This window comes from Hemicordylus capensis, chromosome 4, assembly GCF_027244095.1.
Source record: "Hemicordylus capensis ecotype Gifberg chromosome 4, rHemCap1.1.pri, whole genome shotgun sequence".
NCBI lineage: Eukaryota > Metazoa > Chordata > Lepidosauria > Squamata > Cordylidae > Hemicordylus > Hemicordylus capensis.
In genome coordinates, this window is record NC_069660.1 from 184280479 (window position 1) to 184307131 (window position 26653).

Consider the following 26653-nt stretch of genomic DNA (forward strand, 5'->3'; position numbering starts at 1 on the left):
TCCACATGAATAATTAACTACATAGTCTAATGTAAAAGAAAAAGTGTGTGTATGTGTGTGTAGAAAATACAAATAAAACCCCAAACCCTTAATCATTTACATGGTATATAACAAATGCTAATTTTAAGGAAAGGGGGAAAAGAAAACATTCAAGGATATTTCTCTTTAAACCATAAACAATTCATTAAAGTTAGACCAGATTACTAAAAACTGTTTTAAGAAACTAGGATAATTTCAGTTGCTTGAGGAGGAGATCAGAGCCTTGGTACTGGTTCCCAGTCATTAAACCTACAGCCAGTGACTGGCCCAAAGTTACCCAGTAAGTCTTGTGGTTTTTAGTGAGCTCAGATCTCCCAGTCTAAGTCCAGTACTCTAACCACTGTACCTCATGCATCTTTACTAAATATAAACAAAGACGCTCGCCAGTTACTACCGCGCAAAGAGGAGACGGGGCCACAGGGGGGTATGCTGTTGCCCTGAAGGAGCCTTTGCTAAAGGAGTGCTGGCGGGGGGAAAGTGGAGGGAGGGGTAAGTGCACCCTCCCCTGCCCGCTTCCGTGCACATCCCTATCAGGGACTGCTGTTGAAGAAAAACTATACAGGAGCTCTCCTTTGCTTGTGAAATGAGTATGGTAGTTTGGATCTTGGCTCATGTCCTTAAATGAAACGTTTTCTGTCATATAATCATAACATATTTGCTACTCTTTCTGTGTTTAGTGTTTGCTGGTCGCTGGCTGATGTCTTTTTGGACAGGAACTGCCAAAATCCATGAACTGTACACAGCTGCATGTGGACTCTATGTCTGCTGGCTTACCATTCGAGCAGTGACAGTGCTTGTTGCATGGATGCCACAAGGCCGCCAAGTGATTTTTCAGAAAGTTAAGGAATGGTCCCTCATGGTAAGTTATTGGGAACGTTTGGGAAATTGTTTAACTGGTGTGGAGAGACTGCTTGTCGAGTGAGGGACACTGCAACTATAACCACTGTGTTCCTGATACTACAGTTTGAGGAGGCCCTTGCCAAAGTGCCAAACTGTTTTGGTAGCTTTTTCCCACTCTTGCTTTCCTTGTTTACTTTTTCTTCAACGTTCCTCTTCATGGCTTCCAGCTGCAACTGCCATTCCCCCCACAGTGCCACCAAAGTCCTTCCCAGAGCATTGTAGGGAGGGAAGTGGCAGGACCATGTTGCATCTGGAGCATTGTGGGGAAAGAATAGCAGTTGTTAGCAGCCACGCCTGATCCTTTCTAGTAGTGGTTCAAGGTCAGGAGTCGGTGGTGGGTTCTGTCAGGGCACTGGGCCCCCTTAAGGATGCCACCTGCTGGTAGTGAGCTGCTTGACTGTACTCCTCCCTAGGGAAAAAATAGGTCATTTTTAATGCTTATTTTAAAATATTTTTATCCCACTTTTCTTGCACACTGGTCTAAAGCAGCTTATAATCTTAAAATAATAGTTAATTGTAAATTAAAGAAACACACCTAATTTAAGAACCAGTAAAAGCACTTTCCCCTTCCTTGGACTAAAGATCTGCAAATTCACCAGATTTGGGCAAGAAAGGTATGCGAGGGAAAGGAAAGACCAAAGCTAGAGGCTAATTTCCAGAAGGAGAGATGCCAGGTCTCAAGCATGCCTTGAACTCCTGCCCTGTGAACCCCAGGTCAGAAGTGTGTGGAGCCAGCAATGGTTACTTAATATTGAACCTCCCTCAGCACATATTCTGTAGTATATCTTCAATTCTTCTTCTTCCACACACATTCTGGGGTGGAGCCCTGGCACTGAAAACAGATTCCAGTTATGAACCCTGCTGCGATCTGGTTCAAACTGAGCCTTAATAGAATGTGCCAGCAAGAGGAGGATGCCGCCCCTTGCTTCAGTGCTCAGCCTTCGGTCTGCCCATTACTCTTTCTGAGCTGACTCTGTTGTTTTCCTAAAGAGATCCCGCTTTGGAAACAATTGATCTAGGACAGGTGATGAATTCTATGTTGGGTTCTGTGTATTAGTATTATTTTGTGCTTTTTGCCCTCGCTTTAATTTTAATACTCTGAGAACAGACACAAACCTTTGATAAGAGCTGCTTATGACACTGTCAATAAATGAAACATTATTTTCCCCCTGCTTTAGATAATGAAGACATTGATAGTTGCTGTATTGCTGGCTGGTGTAGTTCCACTTTTGCTTGGACTTCTATTTGAGCTGGTTATTGTTGCTCCTTTGAGAGTTCCCTTGGATCAGACACCTCTGTTCTACCCATGGCAGGTCAGCTATGTACTTCCATTGTTTATGTGATCTTTATAGTTGGCCTTCTAAGTCCTAGAGTAGTGACAGTTTTTTGCAGTATATTAAACTAACCAGGGTGGTCTTATTGCTGTAGGCATCATTATAATTGAAAGCAACAGTATAATGTGAAGTTTTATTAATGTACTTTAAAGAGGGAATATAAACACTTCTTTATTTACTACTGTATGATTATCTAAGAATGGTAATTAGCATAATCCTACTGAGGTTACTAAAGATATATGAATAATGTAATTAACTTGTTCTGTTTAATAGATGAGAATGTCAATATCATACCTGAAGAGTTCCCTGGAACTTGAAAGCTTGTGTTCTCTCTTCCAGTACAACATATCACTTTATCTGCCTAAAAGTTGACATTTTTCTCTTGGTCAGCTTGAGGTGGCAGTTAATGAGATTGTATTGTGAATGGGATCAATATATGGAATGCTCAGTTAGCACACCCTCTCTCTCTCTCTCTTGCGTTTTGTCGGGCATGTAGTAGCAAGTTGACCAAACTCATATTGATCTTTACAAGAATGGGTTTCCACTTAAAGGTAGCTGAACAATTCATATTATGGGGTTTTTTAATCCACTCTTAGTTGATGGAACTAAATATTAATATTGTGGCATGAACTTCAGTTACAAGAGTAGGAATATTTAGCAGTTTTGATACACACCTTATCCATATATTTGAGAATTAAAACAAATAAGTCTTTTCCTGTGATTGGCATATTTTAAAAAATCAGTGCTTCTTACTTTTAAGATAATGGCTACATTCAGACAATTCTCCAAACAAGCCCTGTGTTTGTGTGCTCCCTCATTCCTGCTCTCTCCGTTCTCATGGCAATGGCTTGATGAATTACTTCCTGCTTTCATCAAACCACAGCTTGCTGTTGCACCCCAAAGCAGCAAACTATGATGTTCAGGTACAAAAGCAAACACTGAGTTGATGAAGGCTGGAAATAGTATCCTAAGGCACACTTAGGAGGTGAGGAAAGAGGAGGGACACCCAAGTACAGAGCAGTGTTCCCTCCCATTATCCCTGACCAAAAGCCCATAGCAGCTGGGAATGATGAGAGTTGTGGTGAACAATGCCTGGGAATCCTTGTTACATTGAATTCTGGTACAGAGTGTGTTCCTGATCTTTCAAACATTTTTGGAGGATATTCTGAATGCATCAATTATTTCCAGGTCAGAAATAGCAATTTGGAATTCCTGCTAATCTTTATGGTAATCCAAGATCCTGAACAACTTGGTTAATGCTCCTGTGCAGTAACCCCGTGGAAGGATTTCATAGCTCCTTTAGGCACTCTGAAGCCCTGCCTTCACCCGTGGTGTGCGCTCGGTATCTTGAGTTGGCAGAGTGCCTGTAGCTCAGTCCTTTTTGACTGTCCTCAGTATGTGCCTCATTAAGATTTGCTCCTCGTTTTCATCTCAGTTCCTGTGAAAATTAAAAGAAAATTGGTTTAGATCCTAAGGCTTGGACTCAGACCACTCTCGCTACTCTCTTTCCTATTATTTTGGATTCATGGGTGCTCGGAAAACTTGTCAAATGTATTTATCTTGCAGGGGGACTTTGCTGTCGTCAGACAAGTGCAACCAATGTTTGCTCTGTTTGGGAGAAGATCATACTTTCCGGACATGTAAGATCTGCCTTTCTTTTTCTAAACAGACTAGAAAAATCAGATAACTGTATCTTAGGGCTGCTTTTTACGGGGGAAAAACCTTGCACCCTCGGACACCTTGTTACTGTTGATGACTGCGGCTTCGATCTCGCCTGACCATTGACACCCGAAGTCGATGTCGGCTCAGAGCGCTCTAAGGAAGCTTTTAGGAAGCCCTGCAATGTCTCCAAGGAAGGACATCAGAAGCACCATGAGAAGTAGAAATATTATGAAGAAGACCCCTCATCTCACTCAGCTTCTAAATACAAAAAGACCACCTTGACATCGCTCCCGAAGTTGACAACCCCATATTGATGACCTCAAATGGATCAAAGTTGACATCCACCCACCTTTGTCAACAGTCGCAGTGGACAAACATTGAACTCCTTCCCCCTCAACCTCAATTCAGCCACCATCAGACGCCATTTCCACGGAAAGTTCTTCATAGTTTCAGGATCATGCCCCTTCTCCGCCCATGGTTCATTAAGTTTCATCCAATGCTGCCTCTTCCCCAGAGGTTTTGGACATCACTTTTACTCCAATTTTACTCCTGGAATCAACACCAACATTGACCTCGAAGTTGACACCAATACCAAAGCTGACATCAACACCAGTATTGATGACAACACATTCTTCTGTTGCTCAACCTTCAACATTGATGACTTCAATACTGACAATACCCAGTGTTGTCAATACTACTACTACTACTACTACTACTACTACTACTACTACTACTATGATTACGAATATTTATATACTGCCCTCAACAACAATGCAGCTTCAGTTGTCCTCTCCTCTGCTTAGAGCACATACCACTGCAAAGAGTGCTACCTTTACTCCTAGTCTCAGCATCAACTTTCTTTCTACACCTTTGGTGTCCAAAGATCTTCCCCTGTTACAGGATATAGAATCCGTTCTGGGGTTTACAAATAATACACTGGCTCCACCTTCAAAGGATTTTCCCTATATAGTTTGGACGCTGATGAGGACCTGGGCTCCAGTCTAATACTGATTCCAAAAATCAGCATCCTCTGCTAGAGTATGGTAAATTTAGAGATCCTTATCTCATGTCATCTCCATCATTACCATATGACTATGATGAATTTAGACTGTGGAAGCTAAAAAAAACTTAAAGCTAACTACTCCAAAGGGTCATGCTCAGGACAAGAAAATTACTACCTTTTTAAAAAGCCATCAAACCTGCCTGCCATTCCTCAGCCCCCTTTAGAACATCTGCAAGGACCAGCATGGGATTCTCAAATTCACCCAAAGTCTTCAGATGTCCAGATCCTCCCTCCCTCAAGGGATCAGAATCAGCCAGCGATACCTGAAGAAAATAATTCAGATAATGAGTACACGTCAAGTTCTGATTCAGAAGAAGGCTGTGTCCAAACGGAGAATCCATCTGACCCTTTACCATTCAAAAATGTCCTGAACCAACCTTTTAACTTTCCTCAACAGAGGAAAACAAGTCATGCCATATTCAGGTGGCCAAAACTGAAAGAGTCTTGGGCTTGGAATTAAAATTTCCAGTCCTAGAAGTCAGGAATCTGGTTTTATGATTTTATGGCATCTAACTGCTGCTCAACTGGCCACATTACTTTATTATTGATTGATTTGATTTGATTTGATTTGATTTGATTTGATTTGATTTATATACTGCCCTTCCAAAATGGCTCAGGGCAGTTTTTAAAAAATTAAACTTTATTAGAAGAAAATTTACAATGGAAACAGAATTAATCCAAACACAAATGGCAAACCATTATACAACAAACCCCAATTCAGCTATCCATCCACATTCTAATATTATCTAGGGTAAAAAGACAACCATAATTCTCCCAATTGGTGTAATGAATAAAATCTGACCATATAACATTAAAAGAGTTATTTGCAGTCTGATTTGCATGAGACCAAATATATAAAAGAACTTTTCTGATATGGCGATATGCCATAGAATAGATAATCTATGGCTACAGTCTACAGATCTTCAATTGGACATATGGGGGGGGGATATTAAAACTCCCATTTGATGGAGACAGGCTTTTCAGCTCCCAAATGGATGATACCATGGAGAATATGGGGGGGAAAGAAGTACACAGCTAAGATTTTTACATCTGCCTGTATGCCACAGTCTTATTCTCAATGGTTCAGAAAGTATGGGAAACAAAAGTTCTAATACAAGTCAGATGGCAAGGACTACAGAAGGCTCTTCCAGTACAATCCCAGACATTCCTATTGCTAAAAGCATAAACCATCAGAAGTTTAAAAACTAGGATCAGTCAAAACAGCACCTTTGACACACACTCTCTGTCACTCTCACTTTCACACTCACACACCCTTTCCGATCTTATATATGTAGACCCTTCTTCCACAAGACTCACCCTTTCTCTCCAGCTTGGCATCTCATCACATCCGATGCTTGGGTTTTGAGTGTCATCTTTACTGTACGCAAACGAGTTCACCACTATCCCCACTTTTTCGGGGATAAACTCCTAGTTGAAGAAAAGAAGTGAAAGGGGAAAGGGACAATAGAACAAGTTGCTCTAAAAGAACAAAAGGAGGAATTCTATTCCAGGTACTTTAAAGTTCCCAAAAGAGACAGGGGCCTCTGTCCAATCCTAGACTTACACTGGCTCAACAAATTCATCCATCCAAAAAAATTCCAAATGGTCACTTTACAAAGTATCCTTCCTCTGTTAGCACAAAAAGAATGGCTGGTAACTTTAGACTTGAAAGATTCTTACTTTGACATAGGAAGGCACCCTAGATCCAGAGTTTCTGCACTTCACCTTGGGACAACTAGCCTACCAATATACCATTCTCCCCTTTTGGTCTCTCCACTACACCTCGTGTTTTCACAAGTGCATGAGTGCTGTCATTGCGCATCTGAGAACATAAGGTGACTCCATCTTTCTGTCACGCCCTCGATCTCAGACAGCGAGGAGGAAGGGGAAGCTGTCAACTTTTCAGCCGATGCCGGGGTGTCTGAGGGGCAGAGCCCGGCTGTCAGTTTCCAAGAAATGGCTGAGGCAGATGATTCAGAGCAGGCACAACAACCTGAGAAAGCAGAAACCATGATGGACCAATCAGAAGAGGAGCTATGCAAGCAACCTCCACTGACTCCACAACAGAGGCGTATTACAAGGCGAAGAACTCAGCTTGAAACTATCAGGAGGAGTAAACGCCTCTTGCAGAAGGCTGATAAGCCTTGAATTCCTGCCAGCTGGGAGCTCTCGGTTTGTACTATAAATTACGTCACCAGCTTTCTATTCACTGCTGTAAAGCAACGTTTGTCAACTTTCATGTCGACAGCTTGCAGCCAAGCCCGATAAAGAAGAACTGTGTCGGAGCCGTATCTTGTTTCTGCAGCTCCGTTTGATACTGTGAACTTCCCTGCCAGGTGGCCAGATAGTGACACTTTCCATACCTGGATGACAGGCTGGTGACTTCCACAACAAAACTCTCCCTAACTTACTACATCCAGTGTATTTTAACACTTCTTCAAGACCTTGGCATCCAGGTCAACTGGAAATATATCCATCCTCCCACCTCAAAAGCATATCGGCTATATAGGAGGCCTCTTCAATATGAACTTGAAACAAGCCTTTCTCCCAGAGGAAAGCTAGCTCTTAATTGTAAACTTGATCTATGCTTTCATGGCCAATCCAGTGCAGAGAGCAAAAACCAGACAAAGACTCTTAGGTCTGATGGTGTCTTGTACAGCCACAGTTAAATATACCAGGCTAAGGCAACTTCAAATGTGGTTTCTGATAGTATTCAAACTGAATGTAGACAGACAACACATATGGCTGATCATCCCTCAACCAGTATTAAAGTATCTTCAGTGGCGGATTCAAAAGCAGAATCTCTCAAAGGGCATTCCTTTCCGGTCTCCGTCTATTGTCACAGTAAGGACGAATTCCTCTCTCAAATGGTGCGGGGGGACCTCACTGCCTAAACCTACATGCTCAGGCCTGTGGACTCCCAACAGTCAACCCTCCATATCAATTTCCTACATGTTTCAAGTTTTACTAGACAATACGACCGCAATTGCCTATACTGTTTCAAATAGACAAGGCGGGACAGTTTCCAGGTCCCTGTGCAATTTGGTGATTCGGCTTTGTGATTGGAGCATTCAGCACAAAGTTCTTCCTGTAGTGCTCCACATAAAGGGCACAGAAAACTCTCTTGCTGATGCCTTGAGCAGGAGAATAAATTCCTTTCAACAGCACAAGTGGGGAATCTTATCAATTCTCTACAATCTATACCAACAATGGGGAGACACACACACACCCCGATAGACCTCTTTGCAACTGCAACCAACAAGAAGTGCAAGCAGTACTGCTCAAGAGCAGACCTAGGGAAAAGCTCTCTCAGGGACACCTTCCAAGTGTCATGAAAGGACCACTAATTTTTATCTGTTCCCCCTCTTCCTCTTGAACAAAGTTGTTTACAAGAGTAAATGAAATGCATTATCCTCACCCCATAGTGGCCAAGGCAACCATGGTTCCTTCTTCTGCTTTGACTCTCCAAGGAAATCTACTACCGCCTCCTTCAGCACCAAAGTATCTTGTCTCAAGCGAGTTGCCATGTCTTCCTCCACAATTTTTTCAAATATTGAATTTGACAGCATCGAGATTAAATTACTAGATAGCATTTTACTAAATGAAAGAAAAGCATCCACTAGGTGCAAGTATTCTTGTAAATGGAAAAGATTTGCCCAATACACTAAAACCAATTATTTTTTACCCTTCCCAGGCTTCCATAAAACAGGTTTTGCTTTATCTTACTTCCCTGAAGCAGTTAGGACTTGCTCTTTCAGCTACTCACCCAGGCTGGGATGCTAAAATCCTCTTCTCTCATTCTTACTCCAAGAGGTTCCTAAGAGTTATAAACAGCTTGTTTCCCCCAGTACAAAAGCCAGTAGAACTTTGGAGCCTTTCCTTGCTGCTTTGTTCCTTGACAGAGGTGCCATTTGATCCACTTGCCTCTGTCTGCTGAAATTGTTAACCTTAAATGTGGCCTTTTTAGTAGCTATAATATCTGCAAGGAGTGTCTGTGAATTGACTGCATTAAGAATAGACACACCCCATACTAAATTCTTTCCTGACAAAATAGTAATGAAAACTGACCCCTCTTTTACTCCTACAATAGTTTCTGACTTCCATATCAGCCAGGATATTGTTCTCCCTGTGTTCTTCTTGAATCCTACGTCCACTCTGGAACGATCCCTCCACACTATAGATGTCCATAGAGCCCCTTTTCTCTATATGGACCAAACCAAAGGCTTCAGGAAGACAAAGAAGCTATTCGTCAACTTCAAAGTCACCATGGAGCCAGCATGGTGTAGTGGTTAGAGTGCTGGACTAGGACCGGGGAGACCCGAGTTCAAATCCCCATTCAGCCATGATACTTGCTGGGTGACTCTGAGCCAGTCACTTCTCTCTCAGCCTAGCCTACTTCACAGGGTTGTTGTGAAAGAGAAACTTAAGTATGTAGTACACCGCTCTGGGCTCCTTGGAGGAAGAGCGGGATATAAAATGTAAATAATAATAACAACAACAACAACAACAAGAAGGGCAACACTATTTTGCTCATTGGCTCATACAATTCATTTTCCTGTATAACAAACTTCAAGGACTAAAGCCTCCTCCAAATATTAAAGCCCATTCCAACAAAGCTATGGCTACCTTTGCAGCACTTCTGTCTGGAATTAGCATTATGGACATTTGTAAAGCAGCCACATGATCTTCTAACCTACCATTCATAAAGCACTATGCCATTGATGTCTGAGCAGTGGCTGAAGCTTATTTCAGATGGGCTGTTTTTAAAGAAAGTTCTTTAATAACATCCTCGCACCCTGCCCACCTCTTTGGTGAGTTTGTTGATCACCCATGTTGTGAAGGATCCCAGATCACCATAAAGATAAAAAGATTGCTTACCTGTAAAAGGAGATTTTTAGGTGATCCGGGATCATTCACACCACCTGCCCAGCTTCCCTGCTGCTGGAATGTTATGCCTTCATTATTCCAACGAAGAACAGACCTCTCATGGTCGACCACAAACTGAGCTACAAGTGCTCCGCTGTCCAAGATACCAAGCACACTCTGCACATGAAGGACGGAGCATCAGAGTGCCTAGAGGAGCTATGAAATCTTTCCGTGGGGCTGCTGCATAGACACATTACCCATGTTGTGAATTATATCGGATCACCTAAAGATCACCTGGCTGTTACAGATAAGCAACCTGGGTTTTTTTAATTATTAGATATTCTCTTCAATTCTGGAAAACAATTTTAAAACATATGGCCATTTTAAAAGCACTTTTCATTCTTCAAGATCTTGTAATAATATTGTTGAAACATTCCAACCTCTCACCTTGCTACGATGCCTCTGGCACATCTTTCTTAATTATAATGCTCCATGTTATTTAAATGCCCTTCTAATTATTCCAAAAGTTGCTGATACCTACCTTTTTCATTGGTAAGAATTTGGTTATCTGCACACTTGCTTTCAAGGATTGGGGTTTCATGTTTTGTTTTGAACTAGGACTGGGCACTTGGTGTTCTTCATGCCAAAATAATTGCTGCCATAACTCTGATGGGTCCACAGTGGTGGCTGAAAACAGTAATTGAACAGGTAAGAAAAAGTTGTCTTGGTTTCTTTGCTGGGGAAGGGGATAAAAGGGGGGGAGGGGTGGGAATGAAAGACTGCATAACAACAACTACTACTACTACAAATACTTATATACCTACCTTCAACCAAAATTCTCAAAGCGGTTTACATAGAAAAATAAATAGTACATAAATAAGATGTTCCCTTATCCCCAAAAGGCTCACAATCTAAAAAGAAACAAGGTTGACACCAGCAACAGCCACTGGAGGGAATGCTGTGCTGGGGTTGGACAGGGCCAGTTGCTCTCCCTCTGCTAAATAAAGAGAATCACCACTTTAAAAGATGCCTCTTTGCTCAGTTAGTAGCAGTTGCTTAATTGCCTATTGTCTTAAATACTTCCAGAACCATGCATATTTCCTCTGTCATTTGAGAACATGCCCTGATACCCCTTAAAGCATTACTGAAATTCTATATTGCAGTTTTGAACTATGTTTCCTTGATTACTAAATAATAAAATAGCCAAAATAGGCCATCTCCCTAATGTAACATTTACAACAATTCCTACTCTGAGCACAGTAGGACAAAAGCTGATATAAGTTTTCCTGAAAGAGAGTGTGTCTAGGGGAAGGTGAAAAAGTAGGTAGAAAGCAGCTGATGGAATCATGTAGGAAGAGTAGAAAGCTGCAGTTACAAATGCAATGTTGTGTGTTTCAATAGGAAAGTAGAATTAATTCTTATGGTGCTATTTTTCAACTGGATTTTTTCAAAATAAATATATCAAAGGCAACCAAAAGAAATAAGCATTACAAAAACTGAATCAAACACCACCAGGTGTGTAGCTATATTTGAGCGGATGGGTTCAAAGAACCCGGGGCCCCCAGCTCCACCTCTCCCTGTTTTCTTCATTATCTCCCTTACTCCGAGGGACTGTCGGGGAGAGGGGCAAACACAGCCCCCCTATCTGTTAGCTACACCCCTGAACACCACTAAACAAACTGGCTGACATCCAGACTAACACTGTGCACCAGTGCAAGAATGCTTTGAACTGCTAAGACAGCAGCTTAGGGTAATGTGCTTGTGCAACAAGGTGTACAAATCTATGCCCACATCTTGTTCTGCTATTGTTGTTGCCATGGGACTTTGAGCATGCCCACAATTTCATGCAGCGTTGTGACTTTGTGTGTGCACAACTTGATTGCACTAGTGCAGTGCAGTGTTCTCTCTAATTGTTTTCACCTGTGTGCAGAATGAGTTGTTCTGAGCAGCAGTATCAAGGCAGTGTGTGCTCACGTGTATTCAGAGTGGGATCTTCCTGATTCAAGCTGGGCGGGATTTAAAATTAAATGAGAAGATATCAAAAAATGTGTGTGTGTGCACACATGCACACGCCTAGTCAGGATATCAGCCACTGATTGTACTGTATTTACCTGAATCCAAGACTAGGGTTTTTCCAAGTCCCTTGATGTTAGAAATAGGTGGTTACCTTAAATTCAAAGCCCTCTTCCTTTTGGGTAAAGGCAGGTATAACCTATATTTAATCTCTGTTTTTAAGGTTGTCTTAAATACAGAGTCATCTTCTATTTGGATAAATATGGTACTATGCTGGGCATATCATGGATGGAGGAAAATGATAGATTATGTGGAATGTTTACATATTATTGAAAAATGAATTTTAATGTTTATACTGTGTAATTATTTAGAATATTCTTATCTTTATAACATGCATTTAAAATTTATTCCTGAAGATTATTTTTAAAATTGCCCAAGTTAAGACCTTTCCTCTTGTTTGTTCATTTTTTCTTCTGTAATAAGACTCCAAAAAAAATCAAAATCAAATTCTATTTAAGTTTCAAGATACATGTTAAGATACATTCGTACTGTGTGCTTGGTTTAATCACAATAGTCTTTTATTTGTAAATATTGGAAGAAAAAACATTGAGCTTGATCTTTTCTTTGCTTTTTAACCACCTCTTAAAATAAAATATCCCCCTATTTTAAAAAAAATCACATGCAGACCACTCCTATGCATGTTTACTCAAAAGTAAAGCCCATTGGGTATACTGGGGCTCAGTCTTCGGGGGGGGGGGGGCGCCGGCGAAATGATTCGTCTGTTCTCTGTGTATCCATAACAGAGATTTCAAATACATTCTTGAATTCTTTTTCCAGTTATTCTACTCAAAGTTTTCACTGGGTTTTACCCAGGATGACATTGCTGTACACTCTTTCATAGTAATACACACTTAACTTTGGAAAAGCCTTCTTTTTTTAAATCTTGACCTGTGACGAATATTTCTACCATTCTCTTTACATGGTATGTGAATAAGTATTGGAACAAAAATAAGAATTTTGGAAGAAATGGGCCTACTGTGTTAAATTTTCTCAAATATACTGGTTCACATGATCCACAAAGTATGGTTAGTTTTGGACTGGGAATACAGCCCGAAGCTTGTCAAGGTAATGTGCTCCTGCCTCTTACCTTCTTGGCTCCAGTGCTGAGCCATGAAATTTACTCTTTGATGTGTTTAAAAAATTGCTTATCTGAAGTTAGGAACTGTGACTTACCTCTGGACTAGCCAGGATTTCTAATGCAAATAAGCAGAGGAGGTGAGGGGTGAGAATAGAGTATGCAGTCTGGGCCGTGTTCCCAACTCAAACTAACTGTAGTTGGCTGATCGTGTGAACCAACCCATTGATTGTAATCCATGGTTCATAATTTAATGACTGTTCATGTATCTTGTACTTTTAGTATTCCACCTGCCATGAAGCAAATCTGCCTTCCTTCATTAGCTTATTCATGAGGATACTGACGACCTCGGCCTTAGATTGGTTTATTTTTTTATTCTGCAATACCTATTGAGAAGGTTTCTGATTTCACTCAGTAATTTCTTTTACTGAACATCTCTTAAGGAAAATGCTGGCTTTTCTTTCCAGTCATGAAGATGTGCCTGAGTTGTATACAATGTTTACCACTAGGTACTTGAACAATCGATTTTCATGCATCTTGCATTTTTGTTTTGTCCTTTCAGGTTTATGCAAATGGAATTCGGAATATTGATTTACATTTTATAATACGAAAACTTGCAGCACCTGTTATCTCAGTCTTGTTGCTTTCTCTTTGTGTACCATACATCATAGCTTCTGGCGTTGTACCTTTACTAGGTGAGTGCAGGTTGACTTGCAGATTTCACAATCTGGACTTGATGATGGTGAAACAAAATACAGGATCATCAATATATACGTAGAATGTCAAATATTTACCTGGTAATTCAAACAAGTATTCTGTCAAACATATCTTCAAATCTCTATTGTTTGAGGCCAAAGTTCGAGTGCAATTACTTTATGGAGTTCAGCTGGGTATATATACCAACTTTAATAAATTAGAATCAGTTCAATCAAATTTCCTAAAAAATATATTCCAGGTACCCAGCTGTGTCCCTAGGGCGGTTCTTCGCCTGGGAGCAGGGATGCTCAAACTAGAGGCTTGGGCCTTGATCTCTATTTTTGAATTCTGGCTCAAGCTCCATTTGTAGCTCTATTCGCCTATCTCCATTGGTATTGAAAGACTTATACCATTCAAGGTGGGGAAAAGGAGTGGAGGAAACGCTTTGCTATTATGGGTTTCCCCCCGCTGCTGTACTAACCCTGGGACATGACACTGCTAGATTCAAGTTAGGGGAAAGAATCTATGACATGGAAAGACAAATCGACCAGGTTGTCATACCAGCTAATGTTTTTTGGGGGAAACCAGATCACGAGCTGTTCTCCTGCTAATTACCTGACACAGATAACAGTTGCTAATTACCGCAGAGCTTTAACATTGGCCTGCTGTAATGTCTTGCATATGGCAGTGATAGAGGGAAGATAGCACTGAACCCCATTTGAAGAACGTGTTTGTCCTTGCGGTTCAGGGGAGATTGAAACTACAGAGCACGTTCTCTTGTACTCTGAATTCTATCATGATATCTGAAAAAAGCTTATTTCTCCTGAAATTAATCCTTATCCAGGCTCTACTGATAAATTTTACTTCACTATTATTTTAGCGGATCAGAATGAAGCCAGGTCGTACAATGTTGCTAAATATTATTTTATAGCTAGTAAAATTCGGTTAGAGATAATCAAATAGTTAAATATTAGCAACTTTTTCTGGATCCGAATACATATAACGCGGCTGGTTAGATATTTTAGTTTATTTTCTTATTATTATAATTATTTTAAACTTATCTAATAGTTAATGTAGTAACTTCTATAGTAATATAGTAATATTGATTGTACTTCCATGAATAGTTCTTATTTGTTCTCTGGTCAATGACCGAAATAAAGATTATCCTATCCTATAATAACCAGAAAAAATCTCTATGTATACACAGAGATTTCCATTTTACTTAACATGTTTTATAGCTTCTTAATACTCTGAAGATTTGGATTGTGATCCATTGCATTAATAAGGAATGGGTTCTGTGCCTGCTCAGAGACCTCGCGGGTAGATTGACTAGCTCCTTGTGACGCCCACTCTGCCCTGCACATGCTTCGTGCTTCCGTTGAAATCAGCAATTGGGGGCGCCATTTTCTCAGTTTCTATTTGACCGCCAAAGTGACAATACCTTGTTGCTGGCTCCTTGGTTCAATTAGATTCTAGAGAGAGAGAGAGAGAAAAAACCAAACGTGTTTGTTCCTGCTGAAATTGGACTGCTTCACTATTCTTTCGCTTAATGGACTAAAATTGGACTAAAAGATTTTTTGAGATGCCAGGGCCCTGCGGCACACCCCTCCACAATGGAAACCAAAAAGACATTCACATGCTGCGTGAAGTGCAAGGCTAAGTTGCCGTCGATGGATCCCCATGATTCTTGCTTACTCTGCCTTTGGTGAATAGCACAGCCCAGCAACTTGCAAAATTTGCTGTTTTTGTTCTAAGCAGACCTTGAAAAATAGGATACTGAGACTCCGTGCAGCACTATATGATGGGGCACTTCAGCCTCCAAAGCCTCGGCCGAGTTACCCTTCAACATCAGGGTTGAGATCAAGCTTGATGTTGGGCAAGCAGTAGGGTTCTGCAATTGTGCAATCTAAACTCTCAACTGCATGTGTGGAGCTGGTGTTTAAGTGGCCAAAAGAGGTTGCAAAGCCAGTACATCGGCATAAGGAGACCACATAAAAAACATTGAGGCAGGTGCAAGTCGAAAGGCAGCACCCCTTCTCCTACTGGGTTGCAGGGCAAAAGCCCTCCCTCAACGTCGAGTGCCGGTCCTTCAGTATTGAGGGCATTGACAATGAGGGATTGGACATTGGCTACTACCTCCACTTCGGCATTGACAGCCGCCGTCTGTGTTCTGGTTTGACATCAGTGTCAACGTCGACTTCGATGCCGACCATGACATTGACCGTTTGCATCGGACTTGCCATGGAGAGCATTGCAGTTGACAAAATTCCACAAACAGTACCCCCTCGGGATCAACCTTCCAAGGCTTCCTAAGTAGTGGCCTCAACATCGACCCAGATGTCAAGGAGGTCCCTGTCTCGGTCCCTAAAACTCCATGGATGTTGCTGCTGCGCATCTCATTGAACAGGCTGGTGATACCAATGCGGTTAATGTCTCTATTGCGTTTACCAGCAGTTGACATTGTAATGACAAAGCCATTTATATTGCTGCCATGACCTGAAGCTTCAGTAACAGCGACTTATACTCGACTGTTGTGGAAGTCACCGTTTCAGTATGTGAATACACAAGGACTACTACACCAGTGCTTACAGGGTTTGCATGGTCAGAGAGAGATGACCCATACTTGTGTTTTTTGACACACTACTGCTTCTGCACTCCTGGAGGATTATGCGGACTATCAGCTGTGGAAGGGGCAGAGGGATATGCTGTGGCCGCTGCATGGCTGGCCTGAGACACTGCCGGTTTGGGTCACTGTAGGCTACATGCCTCAACCTGCGATACGTACAACATCTGTGGGTGGGTGTCTCACAGTCTTGACAGTCTGCCAAACACAAGCTGCAGTGGGAGAACAGCAACCACTACAGCCTCCTGCACTGCTACCAATTGCACCAGCTCCATGACCTCTGGAGGAGCTGCAGGTACCACCCACTTCTGTGAAACCACCTGTACAACTGCTAGTGCAAAAGAAAAAGGTGACTCTGGTGGCCCCTCTTTTGGAGGGTGCTGGTGTCGGCAACTCTTCGGAGTCGCCAGATACGGATTCAGGCAACACAAGTCATCCCTCTGACCCACCTTTGGATGTGCCCCTGAAGACATTGACCTCGCCATCAGAGGAATTAAAGTCCTGTCATGCCCAAATCAGAGAAATGGCAGAACCGTTGGGCCTAGAACTTAAGCTACCTGAAGCAGACCTTAAAGACCCAGTCTACGATAGGATGGTGACAGCAAAGACATCTCACCCAGTCACACTTCTAGTGCTGCCTGTGATATCCAAGGCAGCACAATCGACTTGGGAGATGCTTCAGACCTCCACGCCTACTTCAAAACACCTGGAAGGCTTATATAAGATCCAGGAGGAGGAAAACACCTACCTTCTGCATCATCCTGTACCAAATTCCTTGGTAATTGGTTGTGCATCCACTTCAAAATTTGGACCCTGCCATATCACGCCTTCTGATAAAGGAGGGAGAAACATGGACATTATGGGGAGGAGAAATTATTCCACTTCCAGTTTAGCCATACTTATTGCTCACTATGAAGCCTGCATGGCCAGATATAATCATTATTTATGGGATGCCATAAATAATGGACTCTACATCACTGACTCCTGAGGAATTCCAGGACAGATATGCTGAAGTTTATGAGAAGGCCACTACTATCACAAGACAACAGCTCAGCATTTTCAAACATTTGGCTGAGACAGAGTTGCAGGCTATGGTGGCAGTGGTGACTGTGCCATCATGCCTGGTTGAGGGCTACCAACTTACAAGACATGCGTGAACGCATAGAGAACCTGGCTTAAGATGGCAGACTTCTATTTAGCGAAAGCACGGACTCGACCATGGAGTCTTTAAAGAAGTCCATATATACGGCCAAGACGTTCATGGCTGCAGCCTCAATATCATCAGCTGCGTCCCGCTACCAGCCTTTTGGGAGACAGTGCGCTACTTATAAACAACAGGAAAGGAGAGATTTTCAATGTCAGTACCGGCCTTACCATAAGAACAAGGGGTTTGGCCAGTGGCCTAAGGCCCAAAATAATAAGCCTGCCAGAGACCAAAACAAGCAGTCTCTTTGATCTGCTCTACTGTCCACTGCACCTAGAACAACAACCACCTGCCAAAGCATACAACACCTCCTTTGTAGTTGCCAATTCCATCAAAATAGCAAGCCATGCCCCAGCATGGCAACACACAACATCAGACCAGTGGGTGCTCAGAATAATCTTGATTGGTTACGCGATCAAGTTCAAGACAATGCCTCTGTTCTCGGGCATGAAATACACAAGAGCAGCTCCTATATTACTGAAAGAAGTGCAGGTGCTGTTGCAAAAACAGTTATCGTCCCTGTGTGGTGGACGGAGATAATGTCTGGGTTTTACTCTTGAATTCAAATCCAAAAAAGGGATGGGGATATTCAGGCAATCATGGACCTTTGGGGCCTCAATTGGTTTACGTGGGCACGCAAGTTCAGGATGACAATGTTGCAAGGAATACTGCCTCTCCTGTGCAAGAAGGAGTGGATGGCAACACTCCTGAATTTGAAGGACGCATACTTTGAAGGACGCATACTTTGAAGGACGCATACTTTGAAGGACGCATACTTTGAAGATTTGAAGGACGCATACTTCCACATAGGAATACAGGAGAGTCATCACAAGTATCTGTATTTTACAGTGGGAAGTGCAGTGTACTAATATGCTGTCCTTCCCTTTTGGATTGCTAGCTACTCCGCGAGTGTTCACAAAGGTCATGGTGGTGACTGTGGCTCACCTTTGGCTGGAGGGCATTGTGGTTTACCTATTTTGGATGACTGACTTCTGGTGGGAAGCAACAAAGAAAAGTTACTTTCTCAGATCCGCTATGTTTTGCAGTTGCTCCAGGATCTAGGCATTAATGTCAACTGGAAGAAGTTGAACCTAGAACCACAGAAGTGCATAAGTTATATTGGGGCGATTCTGGATGTGCAGGAACATAAGAACAGCCCTGCTTGATCAGGCCCAGAGCCCATCTAGTCCAGCATCCTGTTTCACACAGTGGCCCACCAGATGCTGCTGGAAGCCTACAGGCAGGAATTGAGGGCATAACCTTTCTCCTCCTGTTACTCCCTCCTGTTACTCCCCTCCTGTTACTCCCCTGTACTCAGAGGCATCTTGCCTTTGAGGCTGGAGGTGGCCTATAGCTACTGACTAGTAGCCATTGATAGACCTCTTCTCCATGTTGTTATCCAAACCCCTCTTAAAGCCATCCAGGTTGTTGGCTGTCACCACATCTTGTGGCAGAGAATGCCACAAGCTGATTATGCGTTGTGTGAAAAAGTACCTCCATTTGCTGCTCCTAAATTTCCTGGCAATCAATTTCATGGGATGACCCCTGGTTCTAGTGTTATGTGAGAGGGAAAAGAATTTCTCTCTATCCACTTTCTCCACATCCTGCATGATTTTATAGACCTCTATCATGTCTCCCCGCAGTCGCCTTTTTTCTAAACTAAATAGCCCCAGGTGTTGTAGCCTTGCCTCATAAGCAAGGTGCTCTAGGCCCCTGATCATCTTGGTTGCCCTCTTCTGCACCTTTTCCAGTTCTACAATGTCCTTTTTAGATGGGCTGACCAGAATTGTACGTAGTACTCCAGGTGTGGCTGCACCATAGTTTTGTATAAGGGCATTATAATATTAGCCATTTTATTTTCAATCCCCTTCCTAATGATCCCTAACATGGAATTGGCCTTTTTCACAGCTGCTGCACATTGAGTCAATACTTTCAGCGAGCTTTCCACCACAACCCCAAGATCCTTCTCCTGGTCAGTCACCGACAGCTCAGATCCTATCAGCATATACTTGAAGTTGGGGGTTTTCATCCCAATGTGCATCACTTTACACTTGCCAACATTGAACTGCATTTGCCATTTTGTTGCCCACTCACCCAGTTTGGAGAGATCCTTTTGGAGAGCCTCACAATCTGTTTTGGATTTCACTACCCGGAAGAGTTTGGTATCATCTGCAAATTTAGCCACCTCTCTGCTTATGAATAAATTAAAAGCACTGGACCCGGTACAGATCCCTGTGGGACCCCACTTCTTACTTCCCTCCATTGTGAAAACCTTCCATTTATACCTACCCTCTGTTTCCTGTCCTTCAACCAGTTAGCAATCCACACATGTACTTGTCCCCTTATCCCATGACTGCTAAGTTTCCTCAGGAGTCTTTGATGAGGAACTTTGTTGAAAGATTTTTGGAATTTCAGGTATACTATGTCAACTGGATCACCTTTATCCATGCACTTACTGACACTCTCAAAGAACTCCAAAAAGTTTGTGAGGCAAGATTTACCTTTGCAGAAGCCATGCTGGTTCTCCCCCAGCAGGGCCTGTTCTTCTTTGTGCTTTACAATTTTATCTTTGAGGATGCTTTCCATCAATTTGCCAGGAACGGACGTTAAGCTAACCAGCCTGTAATTTCCCGGATTGCCCCTGGATCCCTTTTTGAAAATTGGTGTTACATTTGTTACTTTCCAGTCCTCCGGTACAGAGCCTGATTTCAGGAATAAGTTACATATTTTAGCAAGGAGGTCGACGATTTCACAAAAGTTTCCCAAGGAGGTGGGCAATTTCACAAAAAAGAAAAAAGGGCATTCTTACCAGGAGAGCGATATTAACAGATCAGGGACCTGATCTGACTCTTCCACAGGACGCCTATGCAAACTGAATGCAATGTGCAAAGGTTGGTGGGGTTGATGGTATCTTGCAATGCTGCAGTGCCCTACACGAGTCTACGGATGCGTCCTCTACAAATGTGGTACCTCAGACACTTTTGACCCAATGTCGACAGTCAGCAAAAAGCTGTTGACACTTCCACAAGGGGTTCTACTATCCCTATGCTGGTGGACATTAGAGTGCAATATGTTGGGAGGCGTCTCTTTCAAGCCACCGACTCCTGTGACATGGGTGACTACGGATGTGTCCCTGTCAGGATGGGGCGTGCATTGTGCAGAGCATCAGGTGCAGGGAGTGTGGACAGTCCACCAGCGCAGCCAACACTTAAATTATTTGGAGTTACTAGCTGTGTTCATGGCACTGAAAGCGTTCAAGCTGCTGCTCCAGAACAGAGTGGTGCAGTTCCAGCTCGACAGCACCACAGCTATTGCGAATCTCAACCAGTAGGGGGGAACAGTGTCCTGCTGTCTTTGTGCCTTGAGTATGCAGGGTTGGGATTGGTGCATATGTCACTGTATATACCCTCAAGCCATAAACATATGGGGTATGGACAATGTGCTGGCAGACAACCTCAGGAGAGTGATACAGCACTACAAACACCACAAGTGGGAATTCAACCATCTCTACCTGCAGCGGTTATTCAATCTTTGGGGACCAAAGCCATGGTTTGCACTGCTTCTCAAACTGTTGGGGGTGGGATTTTTCACAGGTTCCCTCTATGGCCAGATCTCTTGATATAGGACAAAGGAGCGGTAGCATCCATCTGTGGAAATTCTGTGAATGACAGCATGGAAAGTCGGCTTCTGAAAAAAATACTGATTAATATTAGGAAGCTTGCGACTAGAAAAAACTATGGTTACAAATGGAAGCGTTTCGGGGAGTATGCTTGTACACAGGGATTCCTCCCTGTTAAAACTACGTTTCAGCAAGTATTGCTCTGTATGACCTCTCTGAAGCTCAAGGGTTTAGCGAATGTATCCCTCAAGGTACACCTTGCTGGTATTTTCTCAAAACATAAAATATGGAATGGTACCACTGTTTTCTTCCACCCAGACTGTAAAAAATTCCTGAAAGGCGTGAATAATCTATACCCATCCTCTCTAATAAAACACTTGGTGTCCGTCCGTGGACGGACACCAAGCGTGCGTTCGTGCCTTGCCTGTTCTGGGCATGCGCAAAGCGCATGCCCAGAACAGAGCAAGGGAGGCACGAACAACAGGACCCGGCGGCCATCTTGGGCGGCCAGAAGCGGCTGCCCCGAAGAGGGTAAGCGGTGGCGGGGGACACTGGCCGAGGCGCGGCCAAGGTGGTGGCGGAGCCATGGCTGCGGCCTGGCCACGCCGCCGAAGCCGGGCGGGGGGAGGAGGCGGCAGGGGAAGCCGGCCGAGGTGGTGGCGGAGCCGAGGCCTGGCGCCGCTGCCAAAGCCGGGCGGCTGGGAGTCCTTGGGGCCCTTGCCCGGCCGGGGAGACCGGCCGGGAATGTGAGGCGGGGGCGGCCCGGACCGGCAGCGGTGCCCCCAGAGTCCGCCCGGCTGCTGATTTGCCCTTCCCTTCCTAGCGCCCATTATTCAACGGGCTAAAATTTACTTGTCAATTATAAAACCTATGGAACAATGGAGTTTGTCCTTAGTTTTGTCAACACTTACAGAGCACCCTTTTGAACCTTTGGTGAGGCCACTCTTCGGTTGCTCACCTTGAAGATGGCATTCTTGATAGTGTTTACTACTGCGGGGCGAGTAAGTTAGCTCGCGGCACTGAGGATGCATGTTCCTTATACACAGTTCTGTCCTCAAAAGGTGGCTATGTAGTTAGATCCACATTTCCATCTGAAAGTTGTATCAGAATTCCATTTAAACCAAGATATAACATTACCTACCTTTTTTCAGAATCCAGAGTCACCATTGGAGAGGTCGCTACATTCTTTAGATGTAAGACATTCTCTGTTTATATTACCTGAAAGGAACCAAAGACGTTAGACCAAGCGTCTTTTTGTGGCCTATAAGCACAGGGCCAAGGGGCAGCCGATATCCCACCAATGGTTGTTTCATTGGCTAGTGGAATTAATACTGCAGACATATAAGCTGCAGGGAATAGATCTGCCATGGACCATACGGGCGCATTCAACGAGAGTGTATGTGTCATCCGCAGCACATCTGTCGGATCTGTATGGCTGATACCTGCGCAGCCGCGACATGGTCTTCACAACAGCCATTCATTAAGCATTATACCATTGACCTGCGATCTGCTGCACTGGCAGGTTTTGGGAGGAGTGTTTTAAAGCGAGTATTGCCACAGGCTTCTGGGACTACTGTGCCTACCACCTAGGACTGAAGCTGGCTAATCACCCATTCCTTATTACTGCAACGGATCATGATCCAAATAAACAGGTTGCTTACCCGTAACTGATGATCTGGTAGTGATCTGTTGTATTATTAAGTCCCTCCAAAACCTCCCTGCAACAGTAGCAGTAGAATTATACTAGTTTCAAAAAGGTGGTGGGGGGGAGCAACTTACCAAATATGGACTCTGCATGATCATTGGACGAAGGCAGTCTGCAAGAAACTGAGAAAACGGAGCCCCCAACTGCCAATTTCAATGGAAGCATGGCACATGTGCTGGGCAGAAGGGGCATCACAAGGAGCTAGTCAATCTATCTGGCTCCTCCCCACACCACCCCCGTATTTCATTTGCTTAAGTAAAAATGTCTTGTATCACTGGGAACAACAGGGTCTATGTCCTGCGTGCAGGCCTTGAAGCTCCCTTGAGCAGCTGGTGGGCTTTAGGTCATGTTTAGAGATTCCTAGGTTTCCTGTCTAGAGAATATGTTAATAGCCCTCATAGCTACAGGCAGCAAACTTGAAAAATGTCATGGGAATATATGCTAAATTTGGCAGCCATTGGTGAAATATCATCTTAAAAAGAGTCCTCCCAAGTTAACAAAAAGTGACTTGTTAAATAGGCAAGTATTGTTATACAGCTAAAACATTTTAAACAGTACATCAATGGTGGGGGAAAGCTATCTAAAAAACTGATGAAGTTGCATTACAAAAACTGTACAAAATAGCTACTCCTGAAAATGTCCAAGGCCAGTAACTACTTAGAGATTAAACAAACCCCTTCAGGCCACAATCATGCCCCCCAAAATGGCTGCAGCATTCAGGGTTGACTTGGGATGCTTTGCATTTGAGATTAACCATTCCAGGTTCTTCTGTTCCTGTGAATAATACACAAGTGATGGTGACTGTGGGGAACTGTAATATGCACTGTAGATAGGAGACCTTGACAAATATTTGCAGTGTGGCTGCATTCTTTAGTCAGTCAGTATGACATAGTAGTTCAGTAGAGGAAGCATCTACATGCCATTACAGCAGTGAGTTGTTTCTAGTACAGATTCTGCTTTCTTTCTCTCCTTCTCTCCTTTCTTCCCTCTTCTCCCACCAACCAGTGCTGAGGAGGAAAGGGTGTGCTGGGTCCGGGGGGGAGAGGAAACTGGGAAAGATGTTGTAAAAATACATGTCAAAAAACATTAAATAATTTTTTTATTTTTTATTTTAAAGAGTGTTGTGTCTTCCCCAGAGAGTAACCCTGTCGCTTATTTTGGTCTGCAGATGGCAGTAGCTTGTTAGAGAATGGCTTAGCCTTATAGGAGCAAGGAAGGATGATTTCAGAGTCTGATCCAGGAGCAGCCCAATCCTGACAAGCTGTGGGGGTGGGGTTGTGCTGAAAAAGACGCCACTGCTTCCAGTGTTCCTCCCTCATTCTTCCCTGCCCCGGGATTAACAAGAGCTGCGCTGCTTGCAGGCCAGCCATCAGGTAGAGCTGTGCGAGCTGATCAATGATTACCCAATGAATGGGCAGCCTGCAAGCCACACAGCTCTCATCAGCTCTAGGGCGGGGTGGAATTAGAGAGAGAGAGAGAGAGAGAGAGAGAGAGAGAGATGCAAAGGAGCTGCCAGGAACCAGAGGCAGCTGCATCTTCTTCAGGGCCCCCTCCCCTGCCCTGCTCAGACCTGTTCATTTTAAAACCTCATTGTGCCTGCTGCAGGGAGTGGAGGGGGTAAGAGTACAAGACCTACGGTGGAACTGGGTTTAAACAGTCCACAGCTTCATTAGTTACAGTTTCCATGAATTTGGCTTCACAGTGGCAGGAATACTCCAGTGTTCTTACACTGGATTCCACTTGTCAGCACTGTCTAGTGACAGTGGAATCCACAGCCTGCCTGCTCTGGAACTTGGGCCAAGAAAGAATGGCTTTCACCAGCAACTTGGGCTGCCTAGTACCAGTAATCGGGGGGTGGGGGTGGCGGCTGCTGGGGCAAGCCTGTAAAGTAGCTTGCCCTGCGGGGCTCTTACGTCCAAGGCCCCTATAGAGCCATTCTTCCCCATGGGAGCATATAGGAAGCCAACCCCAATTCTTCTCCATGGAGAACACCTTTATTTACATATTTATGTACAATTTGATTTAATTTTAAGATTTGTAAAAAATTTACCTTGAGAACTTAACTGTTTCTCCACATTAGCTTTTACTAAAAACTACAGATTGTAACTCACAGTTCAGTGTTTGAAATGCAAAGATTTGATTGTAACATTTAGTTTCAGCTCATTTTTCATTTTGTTTTGCAGGTGTCACTCCTGAAATGCAAAACCTAGTGCAACGTCGGATTTATCCTTTTCTACTCATGGTGGTGGTTTTGATGGGAATCCTATCCTTCCAGGTCCGTCAGTTCAAGCGCCTTTATGAACACATTAAAAATGACAAGTAAGTGCCTAAACTACCAAGATTTGCCAGTGCTGCATTACCTGGGTGTACATCCTTCCTCTAGTCTCCTAAAGCCTTATGTAAAGCCATAACTGGAAGTGATGGACAGGATTTAGAGCACTCTGAAAGTTCTCCGTGGTACTGTAAGCTTTTTCTGAAATACCTGAGACTGGCCACTGGGTGATGGAGTACAGGGATGGACGTATTCATCATCATTGTGGTTAAGTAAGGATGATATCTGTCTTTAAAACATTGAAAGCTTGTCTTCAAAACTTTAGTGATATTAAAACTTTTGTGAAGCGATGTTTGCAGAGATGATGCAGAACTGTGTCGATATATCCATGCCTGGGTATTCTACATATGAGCACCAAACTCTCAATATCTCTTCTCTTTATAGAAGGAGTTTTTAAAATGTTCTGTGTGTGTGTTAGGATCTTCACTACTGTAAGTAAATTTAGTGCCAATCAAGTATGCTGAAGACTGCTTAGAGGCCTTCCCCATTCAGTCTAGTCGCTATATAAGAAGGCTACGCAGAGCCGGCACTCTGGAATGCTTTCCCTGTTAAGATTAGAACCTCCCCATCTCTGACAACTTTTGAAAAATCATTAAAGACTTACCTTTTCACCCAAGCCTTTTAATTTAATTGTGGTTTTAAATTGTTTTAAGGTTTTTACTTTTGTGTTTTGGCTTGTTTTTATGTTGTTGTAAGCTGCCCAGAGACGGAAGTTTGGGACGGCATGCAAATTTGATAAATAAATAATTTTTTTTTTAAATGGAAGCTAATCTACAGAAGTGCTGACTGAACATTAAAAAAAACCCTTTTAAATCCTAGGTACCTTGTTGGGCAACGACTTGTGAATTATGAGCGAAAATCTGGCAAACAAGGGACATCACCGCCACCACCGCAGTCTTCACAAGAATAGAAATGGTCATATGGAATTACTTGATCTTCCCTTGCCTTTGTGTCCTTTTCCATAGACTGGTCTTTGTTTTTTGGGTGTCTTTCCCAACAATCCTCTCAGCGGGGTTTTTATCTTTTAATTTTGGCTTCTTTTTTCATGGCGTTCAGATTGCAGTCAAGGCTGTGCACCTTTTGTCTGCATTTTCTGAAGTTATCATTGCTGAGATCTGTAAATGTGTAAATAGCAATACCCCAATACCCTAAAACCTTGGATTAAAAATGAATGTTCATTGTACATCTTTAAAAGAATATTAATTTATTAAATCTAGTTGTCACTTTATTTTGGACTGCTTTTCTGTTGACAAATGTGCCACAAAGCAATACTGCAAAGAGACAAGACACACACACAAAATTGATTGCATTTTTATGGTGGCTATAGCCGTTTCTAAAATGTAACTTTTTGCAAAGCCGGGGGCTCATCAAAGACATAAATATGAAATGACCATTACAGTCAGCAGTGAAGTGGCTGTGGCAAGAACACATAAGCTTCATCTTGATTTTTTTTTTAAATCAT

The 26653-nt window shown here is 43.0% G+C and overlaps 1 protein-coding gene across 5 annotated transcripts in view; it reads left to right on the forward strand.

Moving 5' to 3' along the window:
- MARCHF6 (membrane associated ring-CH-type finger 6) overlaps positions 1-26419 on the forward strand; it is an 89158-nt gene extending 62739 nt beyond the window's left edge. For all 5 annotated transcript variants that reach the window (XM_053246998.1, XM_053246995.1, XM_053246999.1 and 2 more), the window contains exons 21-26: positions 717-898; positions 2118-2252; positions 10483-10572; positions 13575-13707; positions 25043-25178; positions 26011-26419. In XM_053246998.1, the coding sequence (XP_053102973.1) occupies positions 717-898; positions 2118-2252; positions 10483-10572; positions 13575-13707; positions 25043-25178; positions 26011-26101 (767 nt within the window). In that variant the 3' untranslated portion in view covers positions 26102-26419. The remainder of the gene's footprint in view (positions 1-716; positions 899-2117; positions 2253-10482; positions 10573-13574; positions 13708-25042; positions 25179-26010) is intronic.
- Positions 26420-26653: the final 234 nt, after the last annotated feature.